At 54.1% G+C, this 15,742-nt stretch overlaps 1 protein-coding gene across 1 annotated transcript in view; it reads left to right on the plus strand.

Annotated features, from left to right (window-relative positions):
* Positions 1-15,742, plus strand: part of POLR1A (RNA polymerase I subunit A) — a 78,743-nt gene that overhangs the window by 55,615 nt on the left and 7,386 nt on the right. The window contains exons 20-27 of the mRNA XM_008700085.2: positions 321-473; positions 1,794-1,876; positions 4,445-4,610; positions 5,484-5,705; positions 6,570-6,784; positions 9,623-9,790; positions 10,696-10,831; positions 11,292-11,449. Of these exons, the coding sequence (XP_008698307.2) occupies positions 321-473; positions 1,794-1,876; positions 4,445-4,610; positions 5,484-5,705; positions 6,570-6,784; positions 9,623-9,790; positions 10,696-10,831; positions 11,292-11,449 (1,301 nt within the window). The remainder of the gene's footprint in view (positions 1-320; positions 474-1,793; positions 1,877-4,444; positions 4,611-5,483; positions 5,706-6,569; positions 6,785-9,622; positions 9,791-10,695; positions 10,832-11,291; positions 11,450-15,742) is intronic.

The following is a 15,742-nucleotide window of genomic DNA, read 5'->3' on the forward strand; positions in this document are numbered from 1 at the left end:
TGCAGGCCTCAGTTTCTCCATTAGGGCCCTTTGGTCCTTTCCAGGTAGAACGTGATGATTCTGAAACATGGCTTCTTTTACCAACATAGCCCATTTACAACTGATCCCTGACACATCAGATCTTGATCATTCAATTAAAGGAAAACACAGTTCCTTTCTTGAATCATGAGCTCCTCTGGTTCATTTGAAAATCTAGGTTGTCCTTCAAAATCCAGTTTTCACACAGCTTTTCTTCCAGAGCAGGCCTTCCCTCCTCTGCTAGGACAATATTTTAACACACATGTGGATCCCGAGTTTGCTTTGGGCTTCCTTTCTTCCAGATCTCATGCCTGCTGGGCCAAATCGAATTAGAAGGTCGGCGACCCCCCTTGATGGCATCTGGCAAGTCCCTGCCCTGCTTTGAGCCTTATGAGTTCACCCCCAGGGCCGGCGGTTTCGTCACTGGCAGATTCCTCACTGGCATCAAGCCTCCCGTATGTATTTTGGGTTTTACTCGTGTCTCTTCTCATTGCCAGGCTCAGTGGTAGGAGGCCCGTGACCTTTACCAACAACTTTGACCAAGGACGATCGAGTAATAAATGTCAGGTCATTTGTTGCTTACTCATGAGACCCGGTGACCCATGAGGACCCTGTTGTGTTCGCCTTGTAATGCCCGAGCTTTCACAGGGCTTGGCAATAGGGAGTGCTCAGTGTTTGCTGAGAAATGAAAAGATGAATAAGACCAATCCCAGCTCCACCTTTTCCTGCCGTATCCCTCAAAACCATTTCTCACCTACCTCGAAGGCAGCTGGAGAAGGGAATGCCCCTCTCCAAGTTGCCCTCCATTGCCAAAAGGAACATCACAGAGATTGATTTTACGAACCCCCATGAAGAGTATCTCCCATGGCTCCTCCTTCACAGTGGGAAAATCGAGTAGTTGTGGCAAATGTCTGGTTCTTCCTCAGTCAACAGCACACTTCTCCCCTAAGAAAAAGGTTTTCTCCTCGTATTTGCCAGAAATGGCTTTTTGGATGTTAGTACCTTTGTTCCTTGGTCAGTGCCTCTCTGCAAGATCAGACAACTAAGACCAGGCTATGAACAGGAGCGGCCCTTGGTTTCAAGGCCGCCGACTGCTCCAGGGGCTCCTCGGCAGTCCCACATGGGCTCTCCAGGGATCACCCGTGGCCTCCGGCAAAGGATGGAAGAGAGATGATCTAGACCAGTACTTCTTAAACTCTGGTTGTGACCCCTTAGTGAATCATGAAATCGCTGTAATAGGTAGTGACTGGCATTTCTTTGAGTAATAAAACAGAATGGGGTGGTGAAGAAAGCATCCAAGTAAGGGCTGGGATAGTTTCATAAAGTTCTCGTGTGAGTTTTCTGTCTCTGTGCATGTGTGTATCTGTACGTTTGCTGACGACTATTACAAGTGTATTTTTTACGGTGGGTGAGTGAAAACATTTGGAAAGCACTGTGCACCTCTGGTGATGCTGTGGGGAGCGGAATTCAGGGATGTGGGCTGAGTGGAAGAGTGATGAGGCCCTGACGCCATTTCCATCTGGAAAATGGGTGTGGGGCATGGGGTGGAATGCACGAGTGCAGGGAGAGCTCCTGGCTCCTGGCTCCTGTACACAGGCCCCACTTACCCCTCTGCTCTCAGGCAAGGGAAGACAAGGGTAACCACAGGGGAGGGCGAAGTCACTGGGGCCGGTGGGCCCGTAAGAGCCGAGGGCCGTAGGAGATCAGACACAGCTGCTTTAGGAAGCACCCCATCCTCACTGTCACCTCTGGGCCTGGCCCCGCCTCTCCCACAGGAGTTCTTCTTCCACTGCATGGCCGGGCGAGAGGGTCTAGTGGACACTGCTGTGAAAACCAGCCGCTCCGGCTATCTCCAAAGGTAAAACACCTGCTCTGTCACCTCCGTCATCTCTTACGCGGTCATTGACAGTTCAGATGAAAAAACTTTAAAAACTGCCATGGTTGCCCTGAGACAGGAGATAGTGGCTCTTCTTCCCCTTCTAACAGACTGGTAGAGCATGAGCTTGGAGGGTTATGCAGAGGGCCCCTGCGTTCTGCAGGCACACCATTCCCACCCCCCTTTGCTTCCCCAGGGGAAGTTATGGATCCGGGGAAAGGCCTGAGCAGTGAGGAGCTCATCCTCTGCCCTGGGAGGGCTGAGTGTCCGGGATGGTGTAGAGAGGGTTCCAGGCCCAGGGGCCCTGCCTGTGAGTCTGTAGTTAGTGTTACTGTCTCTACAGATGCCGGTGTCGCATTGGGGTTCCCCGGCCCACATCTTCTTGTTTCTCTCCTGTCTGGGAGGAAAGGGAATAAATAGCCACTCTAACTGGCCTGTATGGGCAGGTGGGAGGGAATGATGCTTAAAACTGAGCAAGGCCTGACTCCAGAATACCCAGCAGGACAGGATGGCAGGTCCCTGTGCCCCAGCCTCCCCTCTCTTGGAGTGCAGCAGGGGGAAGCTCTGCCTTGGGGAGTTTGGGCCATGGTTCTTTATGAGTCCAGAGAACCTGTGCTGGGAGAAGTGGTAGGAAATGGAGGAGATGGCAACAAGAAATCCCCACGCCTCTCGGATGTGGTGTGAAGTCCCGTTCTCTGGGAACTTGGGTGACTATTGCACGGGGAGGCAGAGCTCCTTTATCCTTCCCTCTGAGGTTTCCCTGTCTGTCTGCTCCAGCCCTGTCCTCTCTCCTGCTTCTGTGTTCTGGAGTCCCCAAAGCTTCATCCTGTGCTTTGGTCCCCTCCCCCTTGACTCCCAAGGCTGTAGCCCACAGGGTTGGGCTAGGAGAGGGAAGGGTGGGTTTGGGATGGACACCCCTGGGTGGCTGGTCGTGGGCAGCCGGTGCAGCTGGGTGAGTTCCCCTCTCAGGAGCGTAGATCACATGGCAATTTCCTCCCATGAGCAGGGGTTACACCCCACCTCCCATTTCTTAAATCACTCAACAAATACATGTGTTATGTAGAAGCTAAAAAACAAATGATCAGGTAAGTCTGGGGCCAGGGGATCTCTGTGTGGGGCGGGAGTCCCTGGAGCCCATTAATTATGCAGTAGGGAGCAAAGGAGGATGTATGGGATCCTGCTTGGAATGGAAGAGCGGCAGCCAGGGGGGCAAAGGGCACGAGCCTCTGCAGGATCCATCTGCTGATGGGGCTTGGGGTGGAGAGGTCACGTGCAGTGCTTCAGACAGGATGGATTGGAGGGGGCCAGCCTGGCTGTGGCGGAGTTCCAGCCAGACACCGGAAGGCTGTCCCCCAGGAGTGGCGATAGAAAGGAAGAAGCAGGTGGGGTGAAGACAGAGCCACTGGCTGAAATGCAGGAAGAGGAGGCAGGGAGGCAGCAGACAGACCTGGCTGAGTTGGCAGGCCTGAGTGGCAGCACAGGGGCCCGGTGGGCAGAGAGGAGAGACAAAACATGGGTGTCAGCAGCAGGATATTCAAGTAGCCACATCCAGTGGACATTTTCTTTTTTTTTAAGATTTTATTTATTTATTTGACAGAAAGACAGCCAGCAAGAGAGGGAATGCAAGCAGGGGGAGTGGGAGAGGAAGAAGCAGGCTTCCCACTGAGCAGGGAGCCCGATGTGGGGCTCGATCCCAGGACCCTGGGATCACGCCCTGAGCCAAAGGCAGACGCTTAACGACTGAGCCACCCAGGCGCCCCTCCAGTGGACCTTAAAGACAAGGCCTGCTGGTCAGGAGAGGCCTGGCCATGCAGCCTTGCAGGGCCAGAGCCGGTGCTGAGAGCTGGAGCCCCGTGGGCAAGGAGAACAGAGCAGAGGGCACAACCAGCACTCTGGCATTTGCAGCACCAACCTTGCCAGGCCCTGGGCTGGGTGCCAACAAGACGGTGGTGACTAACCCTAACACTCAGGTCTGTCCTTGGAGTTTGGGGGAGCAGTGGTTACTGGAAAGCCTCCTGTTATGGTGGCAGGAAGAGATTGCGGCAGAATGGCCAGAAGTAAGCTAAGGAGCCAGCCCCAAGTAGCAGGGAGAGAGGTTGAGGGAGACAGCTGACCGCCGGGAACACTGGAAAAAGGGGCAGAAGTTTAGGGTTAGCACATCGGCATTTAGTTCCCAATGTCCCCTTTGTTTCCCTGGCAAATCTCTGGACTAACCTTGGGGAAGCATGGGGGTGGGGGGAGGCAGCCCTCCTGCCTTACCTGCCTTATGGGCCTAAAGATACTGGTCCTTGGGGAGCTCTTCGACACTGGACAGTGAAAGGCAGGCAGCAGTCCCTGCTGCTGGGGCTGCACACGAGAGCCCGGGCCGAGGAGTGGCGGCTAGGCTCTCTGTCACATGGCTGAGGCTTCCTCCTCCCAAAGAACCATGAGGAAGTGCAGCCCCTGGTCCGGAGCTGCTATAGCGCAGAGCCTGGGCCGTGAGAGCCTCGCTCGGCTGTCTGCGGAGCAGCGGTCCCCCTTTCCACCGTCCGCTGCCTGGTCTCCATACAGGTGCATCATCAAGCACTTGGAGGGGCTGGTTGTCCAGTATGATCTGACCGTCCGCGACAGTGATGGCAGCGTGGTACAGTTCTTGTACGGGGAGGACGGCCTGGACATCCCCAAGACGCAGTTCCTGCAGCCCAAGCAGTTCCCCTTCCTTGCCAGCAACTATGAGGTAGTTGGGCCCGGCGTGGTCCCTGGGGGTGTTGGGGCCCGGAGCTGCGTGGTGGGCCTCGCACCCTGAGCTTTGCCGTGCGGTGAGAGCAGCTGTGGCAGGGAGAGTGGGAAAAGGTTGTAAAGCACCGTTCGATGCTTCAAAGCACTTGACATTTCCACACCTGCTCTGGGGACTTGGATCGCATGAGACGGCAGGGAGGCACGCGTGCCTCCGGAACAGCAGCTACCGTCTGGGGGCACTTGCTGGGTGCCGGGGCACCGTCTGCTTTTAGTCTCACCACAACCTGGGGGAGAAGGTGTTCTGCCCCTCTTACAGCTGAGGAGTGAGTAGTGGAGCGGAAGCGACCAGCGGCGTGTGGCAGCCTGTGTTTGCACGCAGGCCTAGCTGACACACAGGCTGGTGGTTTTCGTACCGTACCTTACTGCCTCAGAAATGCCCGCCACCAGTGACTGAGCGGTCACCTCATTCAGTCCAACACCGAAGCCGTCCTGAGCTGCCCGTGGCCAGACAGCAGATGGCAGAGTTGAAGATTGCCCTCTGGCGCTGGCTCCTTCCCATCCTGGCACCTGTCCCAAAGCTTTGATCATCACTTCCTCTCCTCTTTCCTCCCTAGAAACCCCCCTGGGTTCTGGAGGGGCTCTGAATGTGCTGGTCTCCCGCCTGTTATCCCTGCAGCTCCTAAAAACCACCAGCTCCCAAGTCCAGGAGACACAGGGAGGGCCCTGCTTAGCAGCGGGTGCTCAGCCTTGCTGAGAGCCGTTGTGAGGGCCCCCGCACAGACCGTCTTCTCCTGTGAAGTTGTGGGACGTGGCTCTTGTGCTGTGCCCTCCTCTCTTTGATCTTGTGTGTGTGGTTTGTGTGTTTGTTTAGGTGATAATGAAATCGAAGCATCTCCATGAAGTTTTATCCAGAGCAGATCCCCAAAAAGCTCTCCGTCACTTCCGAGCCATCAAAAAATGGCAGAGCAAGCATTCCAACGCCCTGCTGAGAAGAGGCGCCTTCTTGAATTATTCACAGAAAATTCAGGCAGCTGTGAAAGCCTTGAACCTTGAGGGTGGGAACCAGAATGGCCGCAGCCTTGGGACTCACCAGGTGACTTCGGGTGGCTGTGTCCCCCGTGTGTAGAGCAGATAGACCTCTATCAGGGATTGAGGAAACGGGTTAGTTTCCTCATAGTGGATGTAATAGTATAATCTGGTTGTGTTCACTGTTAGGAAACAAATGGAAACAAATTCCTCAAATAGGAGTTTGAGGAGGGGACTCTACACAGGTGTGGGCAGGGTTCAGGGAAACTGACTGGGGCTGGTGACTTGGGTCCTTACTACCCCAGGTGGGCAGGAACAGGGCGAGCAGCACCAGGAGTGGAGGGGGTGGCTGTCGGCAGTAGGGAGGCATGGCCTGCTCAGAGGCTTCTTAGAGAGGGTGGGGGATAAATGCCCAGCTTCACTCTCCTCCCATCTTCCCGTCTGCTGCTGGGGCCTCCCATTCAGCAAACTCAGCTGGCAGCCAGGAGGCAGGGGAGCACTTTGAAGCAGTTGCTGTGGGATAGCTTTGGGGCATTGAGTGTGTGAAACCCTGGATGAGGGACAGACAGGTCCTGGTTGGCCTAGGAGGGTCCTGGCTTGGCCTTTCACCCTAGCATTATGAATGATAGTTCAACTTTCTACTCTAATAGAATTCCAGTTTGGATGGTAACTTTCACGGTCACCCTGCCTGTGTCTGAATGGACCAGGATGAAGAGCTCAGAGAGTCGTGGTCAGGCAGTGCGTGCTGGGGTGGATTCTGTTGACCCCTGTCCTAAGTGTTGAGGTGGAGTTCTCACTGCAGTCTGGTTCTGTCTCCGTCCCCTACTCCTATTTGGAGCCAGTGCCTTTGGTCCTCCTTATTCTATGTCCCAGAAAGACAAGCCCATTCCTGGTTTCCTCCCACGTGCCTGAGTCCTGTACTGCCTTTCAGATCTTGAAGCTGTGGGGTGAGTTAGATGAGCAGAGTCGAAGGAAATACCAGAAGAAGGCAGCTCCTTGTCCTGACCCCAGTCTGGCTGTTTGGCGCCCAGACATCTACTTTGCCTCGGTGTCAGAAACATTTGAAAAAAAGATGGATGACTACAGTCTCGAGTGGGCGTCTCAAGCAGAGAGGAGTTACGAGAAATCAGAGCTTTCTCTTGACAGGTAATGACATTGACTTGTTACAGGGCATGTGCACATGGAGAATCTGCCACTCGGGCCTTCCTTACCCACTCCAGAAGGGAGGGCAGCCTCCTGGGTTTGAGCCTCCAATAGGAGGCAGGGAAGAGAAACAAAAAGGGCACATTGCAGGCCCAGAGGGCTCTAGGACAAGCAAGAGCAGGGAGGCAGGAGTGGACACCCTGCCTGGCCCAAGACAGAGGAAGATGCTCTGCTGGACGAGAGCTTGCAGAAATGGCCTATCTCGAGCTTGGCGTGGTGGTCATGGCTGATTGAGAGGCAGGGAATCTGCTCACCATTCAGCAGCTTCTGACTCTGACCCAGGGCCAGTCATTCATTCACAGCCCTGTGACACCGTGGCTCAGCCTCTCCTGAGGGGCTGGATCTCATGACTCCAGTGTTCCTCTGAGCTTTGGATTCTGAAGTCTTAAGCAAGAAGGACCACATGCAGTCCTCAGCTTGGACTTGTTCACCCGGAAATAAATCAATAAGTAGGAAAACCCCATGGTCTAGGTGACCACACGCTAGGTGGGAAGCCAGGCATGTGCCAGTACTGAGCCACATCTGATTAAAACATCACAGGTGTCCCCAAGGAAGGCCTGCTATGGGGTTCATATTGGAGCAGTCCCCTAGTCAGGGGATCCTTTCCACTGCACTCACTAAGCCCGGCCTGCAGAGCTGGAAGACCTCCAAGGTATGGGCCCTGCCTGGCCGCTCGTCCTGCACCTGGTGAGACTCACAGGGTCCAGGAGGGGGACTGCAGGCAGAAGATAGGAATCAGGGCAAATGAGTGAAGGCAAACACGTGAGGGGAGGAACCGGAGGGGAGGAAGAGGCTCTCTCTTTGCACCTTAACATGGTTTCTCTAGTCAGGCCTCTGAGGGGCCCAGATAGAATAAATCACTCTGGGTTCTCACAGGTGCCGGCAGGGCTTTTCCTGTAAGAGCAAGACCCTGATGCCCCTGCCCCCTTCACCTGCCTCCCTGCAGCTCAGGGCACTGGCCGTTTACCTTCAGAAGGACCAGGGGTGCTGCATCAGGAGTGGGGAGAGGTTAGCCCTGGGGAGCATCACTTGGGCTCAGAGGGCCAAGGGGGGAGGCGATCCTGCCTCAGTCGCTCTCACAGGGGACTTGTTAACAAGCAGCGAGCTCGGGGTGAAACTCTGAAGCTCTGGAGGTATTCCTCTGTCAGGAATACTGATCGGTACCCAAACCTTACCGGTTTGAAGTAATTGGGAAAGATGACACAGCAGGTTATAGAAAAGTCTGACCTTTTTTTTTTTTTTTTTAAGATTTAATTTATTTGGGGCGCCTGGGTGGCACAGCGGTTAAGCGTCTGCCTTCGGCTCAGGGCGTGATCCCGGCGTTATGGGATCGAGCCCCACATCAGGCTCTTCTGCTATGAGCCTGCTTCTTCCTCTCCCACTCCCCCTACTTGTGTTCCCTCTCTCGCTGGCTGTCTCTGTCTCTGTCGAATAAATAAATAAAATCTTTAAAAAAAAAAAAAAAAAAGATTTAATTTATTTACTTAGTGAGGGCGCTTGTGTGAGGGGGGAAGAGGAAGAGAGTCTTAAGCAGACTCCCCGCTGAGCATGGAGCCCAACTCGGGGCTCAATCCCACGACCCTGAGATCTCTACCTAGCTGAAATCAAGGGTCAGATGCTCAATGGACTGAGCCACCCAGGTGCCCCAGAGGAAAGTCTGACTTGTAAAAAGCACTTGCTTAGGGGTGCCGGGTGGCTCATTTGGTTAAGCGTCTGCCTTCAGTTCAGGTCATGATTCCGGGGGTCTGGGGTGCAGCCCCGCGTCAGGCTCCCTGCTCAGTGGGGAGCCTGCTTCTCCTCCTCCCTCTGCCCTACCCCCCACTCATGTTATCTCTTGCTCTCTCAACTAAATAAATAAAATCTTAAAAAAAAAAAATGAAAACACTTGCTTAGACATGGTAGTGTTAACCACTTTCTCTACATTCACATGTGGGTGCATCTGGTCTTCACGGGTTGCGCCCCTTCCTTGTTCCGTGTGCTGGGGTAATGCAGTGTTCCTGTGGCTGTTCTAAAAGAGCCAGCTTTCAGGGGCGCCTGGGTGGCACAGCGGTTAAGTGTCTGCCTCCGGCTCAGGGCATGATCCCGGCGTTATGGGATCGAGCCCCACATCAGGCTCCTCCGCTATGAGCCTGCTTCTTCCTCTCCCACTCCCCCTGCTTGTGTTTCCTCTCTCGCTGGCTGTCTCTATCTCTGTCGAATAAATAAATAAAATATTAAAAAAATAATAATAAAAAAAGAGCCAGCTTTCATAGGAAGAATGGTCAATAAATCACAAAGCTGTATAGCATGCACGTTTCCCATGTGGCCTGCAGCCGTTTGTACCAATTAAGAAAACAAACACCTCCCATTCCTCCCCGACCCCATATCCCCATAACTGTTTAGTGAACCCCTTCCTAGTTTGTACAGTGGGAGGTGGGGAAAAAAGAATTAACCGAGGAAAACGTGAACAGCAGGCTCAAATTCTCACTGCGAGGGCGCTCGAGGTGACTGGAGCAGAGTGGGCGCCTGACAGCCTCAGTGCAAACAGGAGTAGTCCGAGCATGGAATCTAAAGCTTCAGTCACCCAGCTGGGATCTGTACTGTGTAAGTTAGGTCATCCCAGGGTCAGTAGAGGGATTTCAAGGTTGAGAAGGCTCGTTTGCCTAGGAAAAACAAGCCCAGAAAGAGGGAGAGCTAATAGTGCCGCACACGCTGGATTTGGGTGGCGTTGACAGCTCCTAACAGGCAGAGGTGGTGTCTGCGCTCCTGACCCCTGCCCCCCCACCCCCTGCCCCATTTCAGGTTGAGGACCCTGCTGCAGCTGAAGTGGCAGCGCTCGCTGTGTGACCCGGGTGAGGCCGTGGGCCTGCTGGCTGCCCAGAGCATTGGGGAGCCCTCCACACAGATGACCCTGAACACCTTCCACTTTGCTGGCAGAGGCGAGATGAACGTCACCCTGGGCATTCCGAGGTGCGGGGCTACACGGGTGCATAGGGTGGGGTCTGTCCTACGCTCACTCCTGGGGAGTGGGAGAGAGAAAGGATGGAAGGGAGGGAAGCGGGATCTCGTCAAAAATGGGGATTAGGGTTGGACTTTCCGGAATCCAGCTGGTTTCTATGGCTGGATCCGTGCCCAGGCCTCTTAGAGTCTCTGTGTATCCCTCTGCCAACTCCTGTATCGGTTACCTGGGATGTTTGTGAAGCTGCGCTCCTGGGGTCAGGACTCAGGAACGGGAGGTTATTAACAAGCCCCATGCACCTGGTTGCCTAACTCCGGGGGCACCATTCACATAGACTGTGCCCCACAGTGGCCCTTCCAGTGAATGCACTCACCTACAGCAGCATGATGGCCACTGGGCAAGAGGAACGAGTGGGAGACCCACTTGCGTTCAATACCTGGCCCTGCCACTTTCTGGCAGAGAGACTTAGGTTCCTCAGCTTCGCTACCCTCAGGGTCCTTGATCTGTGGAAGGGAGGAGGCCAGGGCCCCCCTTGCAGGCGGGCCGTGCGGGCTGACAGAGCTCACGGGCAAGGCCAGGGGCATCAAGGTGCCTGCACCGGGTAGGAGCGCTGCAGACGCTAGTTACCCATCCCTGCATCTCTCATTCCGTGAGCTCCTAGTAAGCCTCCAGTGTGGGCACGGCCCAGGTGATAGGAATCACGAATAATACTAGCCTGTCCTGTAAGCTGACAGGAGGGTCACTTGTTGTCACGCATGGGGCCAGAGCTGGGACTTTCTGATCTGGCATGTTTCCTTGCAAGATCCCCAGGCTTCTCAGACCCCAGAAGAGCTCTAATATCTTGATAAGAAAGGCCTCGCACAAATAGGGACTCTGGGCACCTCTTGTGATTAGATGTGCCCTTGTTCTATGACAGGCTGAGGGAGATTCTCATGGTGGCGAGTGCCAACATCAAGACGCCCATGATGAGCGTGCCCGTGTTGAACACCAAGAAAGCTCTGAAGAGAGTGAAAAGCCTGAAGAAGCAACTCACCAGAGTGTGCTTAGGGGAGGTAATTGTCTCTCGGACCTGGCTATGCCCCGGGTGGAGGCGTTTTCCTGCATCTTCCTCTGTGAAGAACAGAATTTGCTGGCAGTTCAGACTCTGGGCTCCCAAATGAGGGAGAAGCTTTCTCTGCCAGGTGCCGAGCAGGGAGGAACCAGTAAGCTTTAAAAGTCATCATCCCTTCTGCAGCATTAGCGAGTGCCTTAAAAACGCTTCCTGCGGTAACTTACCAGCCCTGCCGGAGTCCACTGCCTGCAGCCTTGGGCCATCTCTGGAGGTGACCTACCGGCTGTAGGCCCCTGTCCCCCAAGGATTCACAGAGCTCCGTGGGTTTCTCTGGGGATTGGGGTTTGGTCTGTGGCCCCTGCTCTGACCCCTTAAACCCTTGGATTTCCCCAAACCCGCTTGTCATGCACAGTCCCTTGGGACTCAGGCAAGTTGGGTTCTCTCTGTCCATCTGGTTCAAGGTGTTGGAGAAAATTGATGTCCAGGAGTCCTTCTGTATCGGAGACAAACAGGACAAGTTTCAGGTGTACCAGTTGAGGTTTCAGTTCCTGCCACATGCGTATTACCAGCAGGAGAAGTGCCTGAGACCCCAGGACATCTTGCACTTCGTGGAAACAAGGTGAGGACTCCGGCCACATTTATGGTTCGACTCCATCATGGGCCTTGAGTGCTCCAAACCACAGGCCTCCTGGAGATGGGGCGCCTTTGTCTGAATGGGCCCTTCAGGGGCAATGCTGGGGAGCACAGCAGGCCGTGCGGCCCGGTTTGGAACCCTCTGGCCTGATCTGGCTCGTGTATTAACCACACACCACTCCTGAGAGTTTTCTTCTGTCTGGTTGATAAGTCTTGTCTTCTCGGGTCTGGAGGCTTTAAGGTGTGGAAGTATGTGTACCGGAAAGAGGATGGAGCCCTGTCACCGCGGTGCGGCTGCAAGGGCAGAACCAGCTCACAGGCGTGATTTTTGACATGACATTCCAGGCGGCATCGTGTAGTTCGCAATACATTTATATTCTGTTGAATAATGGGCAGTATGCCAATGGCATGCTGCTTTTAAACCCCAATTCTATAGCTGGGGTTCCCGGCAGCTTCCTACAGAGAAATTCTGGTTCCCTTCTAGTAAGGAGAACAAACATCCTTCTTCTCTCAAGCGCGAGTGACTGCTGGCCGTTTGAAAAGCGCAGGCCGCCATGCTGAGTACACAGGAATAGGGTGCTGGGCGTACCGGGGCTGGGGTAAGCCAGGAAGAGCCAGCGAAGCACTTCTGACTCTCCAGCTGACCCTCGACCACGCCGCGCCAACTCAGGCGGCTGCAGGTGACAGGCCAGTGAAGCAGGCCAGGAGGCCCCCGCAGGCTGGAGAGTGCAGAACCTGCCTCAGGGGGATAGGAATGTGGGTCACGGTGGCCAGATCTTCTGATTCAGAAAAAACAAAGCCTCTCCCCCCGATTTTTTTCTGTCTTTGGCTATTTGGTTACTTGCTTTTGCTTTTATAAATAAGTCTCCTAATTTTTAAATAGCAGCAACTAATTCATCCGTTTTCAGAAACTTGGTAAGGCCCAAATAGATCGCATCTGTCAGCAGGGTTCGGTCACAGACCACCAACCACTGCCTCTGATATGGACCAGCTCTCGGGCCCTCCCGGAGCCTCCCTGAAATAGAGAAGCAATGGGGCAGAGTAGAGGCTGAGCCCACTGCGTTCGGTCATCCCCCAGCCTTCACTGAGTGGCGCACATCCACAGAAGAGTACGGATGCAGCGTGGCCAGGAGAGAGCAGCTGCTCTGCCATTGGCCCGCTTCCCTCTCATGTGGAGATGTGAGCCGGCTTCAGGCCAGCCCTCTAATCCTGTGGTGTTCAGGACAGTGGGTATTATGGTAGGTGAGCTTGGGTGTGAACCCATCCCCCCGGAGGGGGCCCTTCCAGGCAGATCCTGTCCCAGTTTCCCTGAGCCTGGGTGAAGCCTGGGGAACACGTGCATTGCTGTCCGCCTGGGTGGAGAAGGTTCCTTTTACCAGGCAGACCCAGTGCTCTCGTGATGCTGGGCCATGTCATAGGAGACGCGTCTCCAGCCTGCCGGCTCATTAATTAACGTAGAGGAACAGAACTCCCAAGAGCGCGGCATGTTTATGCTGGCCAGGCAGCCCTTTTCTGAGAAATGGGAATTAGGATCACATGGTCTCTTGAGAATTATCAAGAGCAGGCAGAGTTGGAGGGTCTGCCCCGTTTCTAGTCACCTAGGGCTTTCGTCTGCCGAGCAGGCAGGTCCGCATGAGGCATGTGCCAGGCTGTGCTTAGAATTCTTTTTACTTACATTATCTCAGGGAATTGAAAAATCCATCACTTTTTAAAAATTGTTTCTTAATGAGGGACAGCCCTGGCTTCTTCCCAGAAGTGAAGTACTTTTTCAGCTCGTAGTTTGTATTTGCGTGTGCACTTGAAAAGCTGTGATAAACACAGGCATGTGCAGGAGCTCTTGGAGCCACTCTGCAGCTCGAGTGGACGGGGCCAAACACAAGACAAGGAGCGATGTGTGGACCGGGTGTGGTTTGGACTGTCCTTGACAGGCTTGGGCGCCAGAGCAGCCACAGTAAGGCCTCTCACAGACCACAAGGAAATGTCAGTGTGCTCCCAGAGAGTGACAGCCCCCCTTCCTTCCTTCCTCCCTTCCCTTCCCTCACCTCCTCCACTTCCTTTTCTCTCTCTCCTCCTCTTACCTCCCTCCCTCCCTTCCCTTTTCTTCTCTCAGCTATTAGATCATGACACTATTTTGACAATAGAATGGAGAAGAAGAAAAAGAAACACAGAGGCACTTCTAGACGGCGATGTATAAGCCTTGAAGTTTCTCTAAGTATTCGTACCGCCATCTATCACTTTGGATGTTAGTGTAACTCATCTGGAAGGTGGGCCAGGGGCGGTGAAGTAGAGAGAGCACCGAGCTAGGAGTCGGGTGTTCAGTTCTGGCCTCCCGTCCCCAGCCGTGAAACGGCCAAGCTGGCTGTGCACAGTTACAGCTCCTGTGGACCTGACTTCGCAAGCAGCAGGTGGTGCAGCTGTTGCCAGGCACTCTTGGAAACAGCCAGGGGTCATATTCTCTGTTTGCAATTATTCATGTGGGATGGGAGGTTTCCCCGCAGCCTGTCCTTCTCGTTCCCTTTCGGTTGCCACATTCTGACACACAGCAAAACCTGCACAGAGCAGCCATGGTGGGCCTTCAGTTCCCTTGCTCTTGGCAGAATCACGGAAGGGCAAACTGTTTGTGCCCTCAAGAGGATTCTGGCACACTGGTAACGTGTATGCCACTTACTGGTCAGGGTTCATTCTGCTTCCTCACCCTGTCTCATGTTCTCCAACAGTTTTGTTCACTAAAAGAGGCAGGCCAGGCAGAAGGGATTCCCAGCGAGGGGGGATTAGGGAAGATCTCCTTGGGGACGTCCATCTGCACTTAGACCCGGCTTAGGGGTTGGGTGCAGCTCCAACAGGTAGAGAAGGGGCTGGGGAAATTGCTGGCAGAGGGTACACCAGGGCTGGTGGGAGCAGACGGGTATTTGGGGGTGGGGGCCAGTTGTGGAGGGCTGGGGGGAGGAGCCTTGGAGGGGTGACATGGCCTGCCACAAAGCTACCGGCCTAGAGATTCTGAGGAGTCAGAGCAGCAGCCCCGAAGCAGTGGGAGGAGACGAGCAGCTCCTGTTGGGGGCAGGGAGCAGCAGGCCTAGGGCTTCCACATCCCCGTCTGTCCTGTTTCCTCTCCTCACTATGCAGTAGGCTCAGGTCGGGATGGGAGTGTCCCACCGTGTAGATGAAATCAGGACCTTCCTCCCTGGTCTCTGGCTGAATGCAGATTTGAACCAGAGCCTGGCCTTCCAGGAACTTCTCTTTCTCCCCCTCTTCTCAGTTGGATTGTATCTTTTCAGGTCAAGCCTGGCCTTCCCTCATCTGGCCCTTGTCCCCACCCCCAGTGCTCGGTGACCAGGCTCTTCCCTGGATTGGTGGGTGAGGAGACTTTTTTCTGCCAAAGGCAGTAACCTCAGCAAAACCATGCACAATTTTAAAAAGTTAAAAAAATAATAATAATGAGGAGGGAGAACAGTTGTCTTTTGCTGTTAATAAACCAAACAGTAAATATTTGACTTGCCTACTTAAATTAAGACTGTGCTCCTGTATTTTCTGTATTTTCATCTTTGCTTTGCCCCCAGGGCACATGATACACACATTATAGGCACTGAGATAGTACAGGATGGCTGGCTGGCTGGCTGAGGGACCTGATACTTAATATAATTAAAAGCAATCCATTTTGGCATGCTGTTCTGGCCTGAAGAGGAAGACAGGCAAAAGATTATGTGAAAAAAAGAAGCAGGGGGGCGGGGTGAGGCCTTAAGGGAGTTTAAAAATAGAGAAGTCAGAAAGAAGAGGTGAGGGGCCAGAAAAGGGCCCCTAGGCTCTGCTATAAGTTGGTTCTTTTCAATTGGTTTGGTTCCAACCTGTTGACATGATTTATGGCCACAAAGTAAGTCATCTTTGCCTTCAAAACCCTAATGAACTCTTGCACATCTTAATTCTTCCATCAAATTGTTGGGGCTCCCACCCCAAGGAGATAGGAGATGTCAGGCCCTTTCTGGAGATGCTGTGCCACTTTCTGGAGATGCTGCGGGGACAGGCCGGGGAACAGTCCTAGTCCTGGCCTGGACCTCCCTTTCCTGCCCTAGAGTCTGCTGTCCTCGTCAGACACCAGCCACAGCCACGCTAGCACCTTCCACTTACCGACCACCCACTCCACCAGGCCTTGTGGCCGTTCTCGGACAGGGGTCACGTCTGAGCCTTCGAACAAGACCGCACGGCACGTATTCAGACGCACATTTTACAGATGCGGGACTTCAAGCTCAGGCGGCTGTCGTGCTGAAAGGCGCACACCGAGGAG

The sequence above is a fragment of the Ursus maritimus genome, unplaced genomic scaffold, assembly GCF_017311325.1.
Source record: "Ursus maritimus isolate PB19 unplaced genomic scaffold, ASM1731132v1 scaffold_6, whole genome shotgun sequence".
Taxonomy (NCBI): domain Eukaryota; kingdom Metazoa; phylum Chordata; class Mammalia; order Carnivora; family Ursidae; genus Ursus; species Ursus maritimus.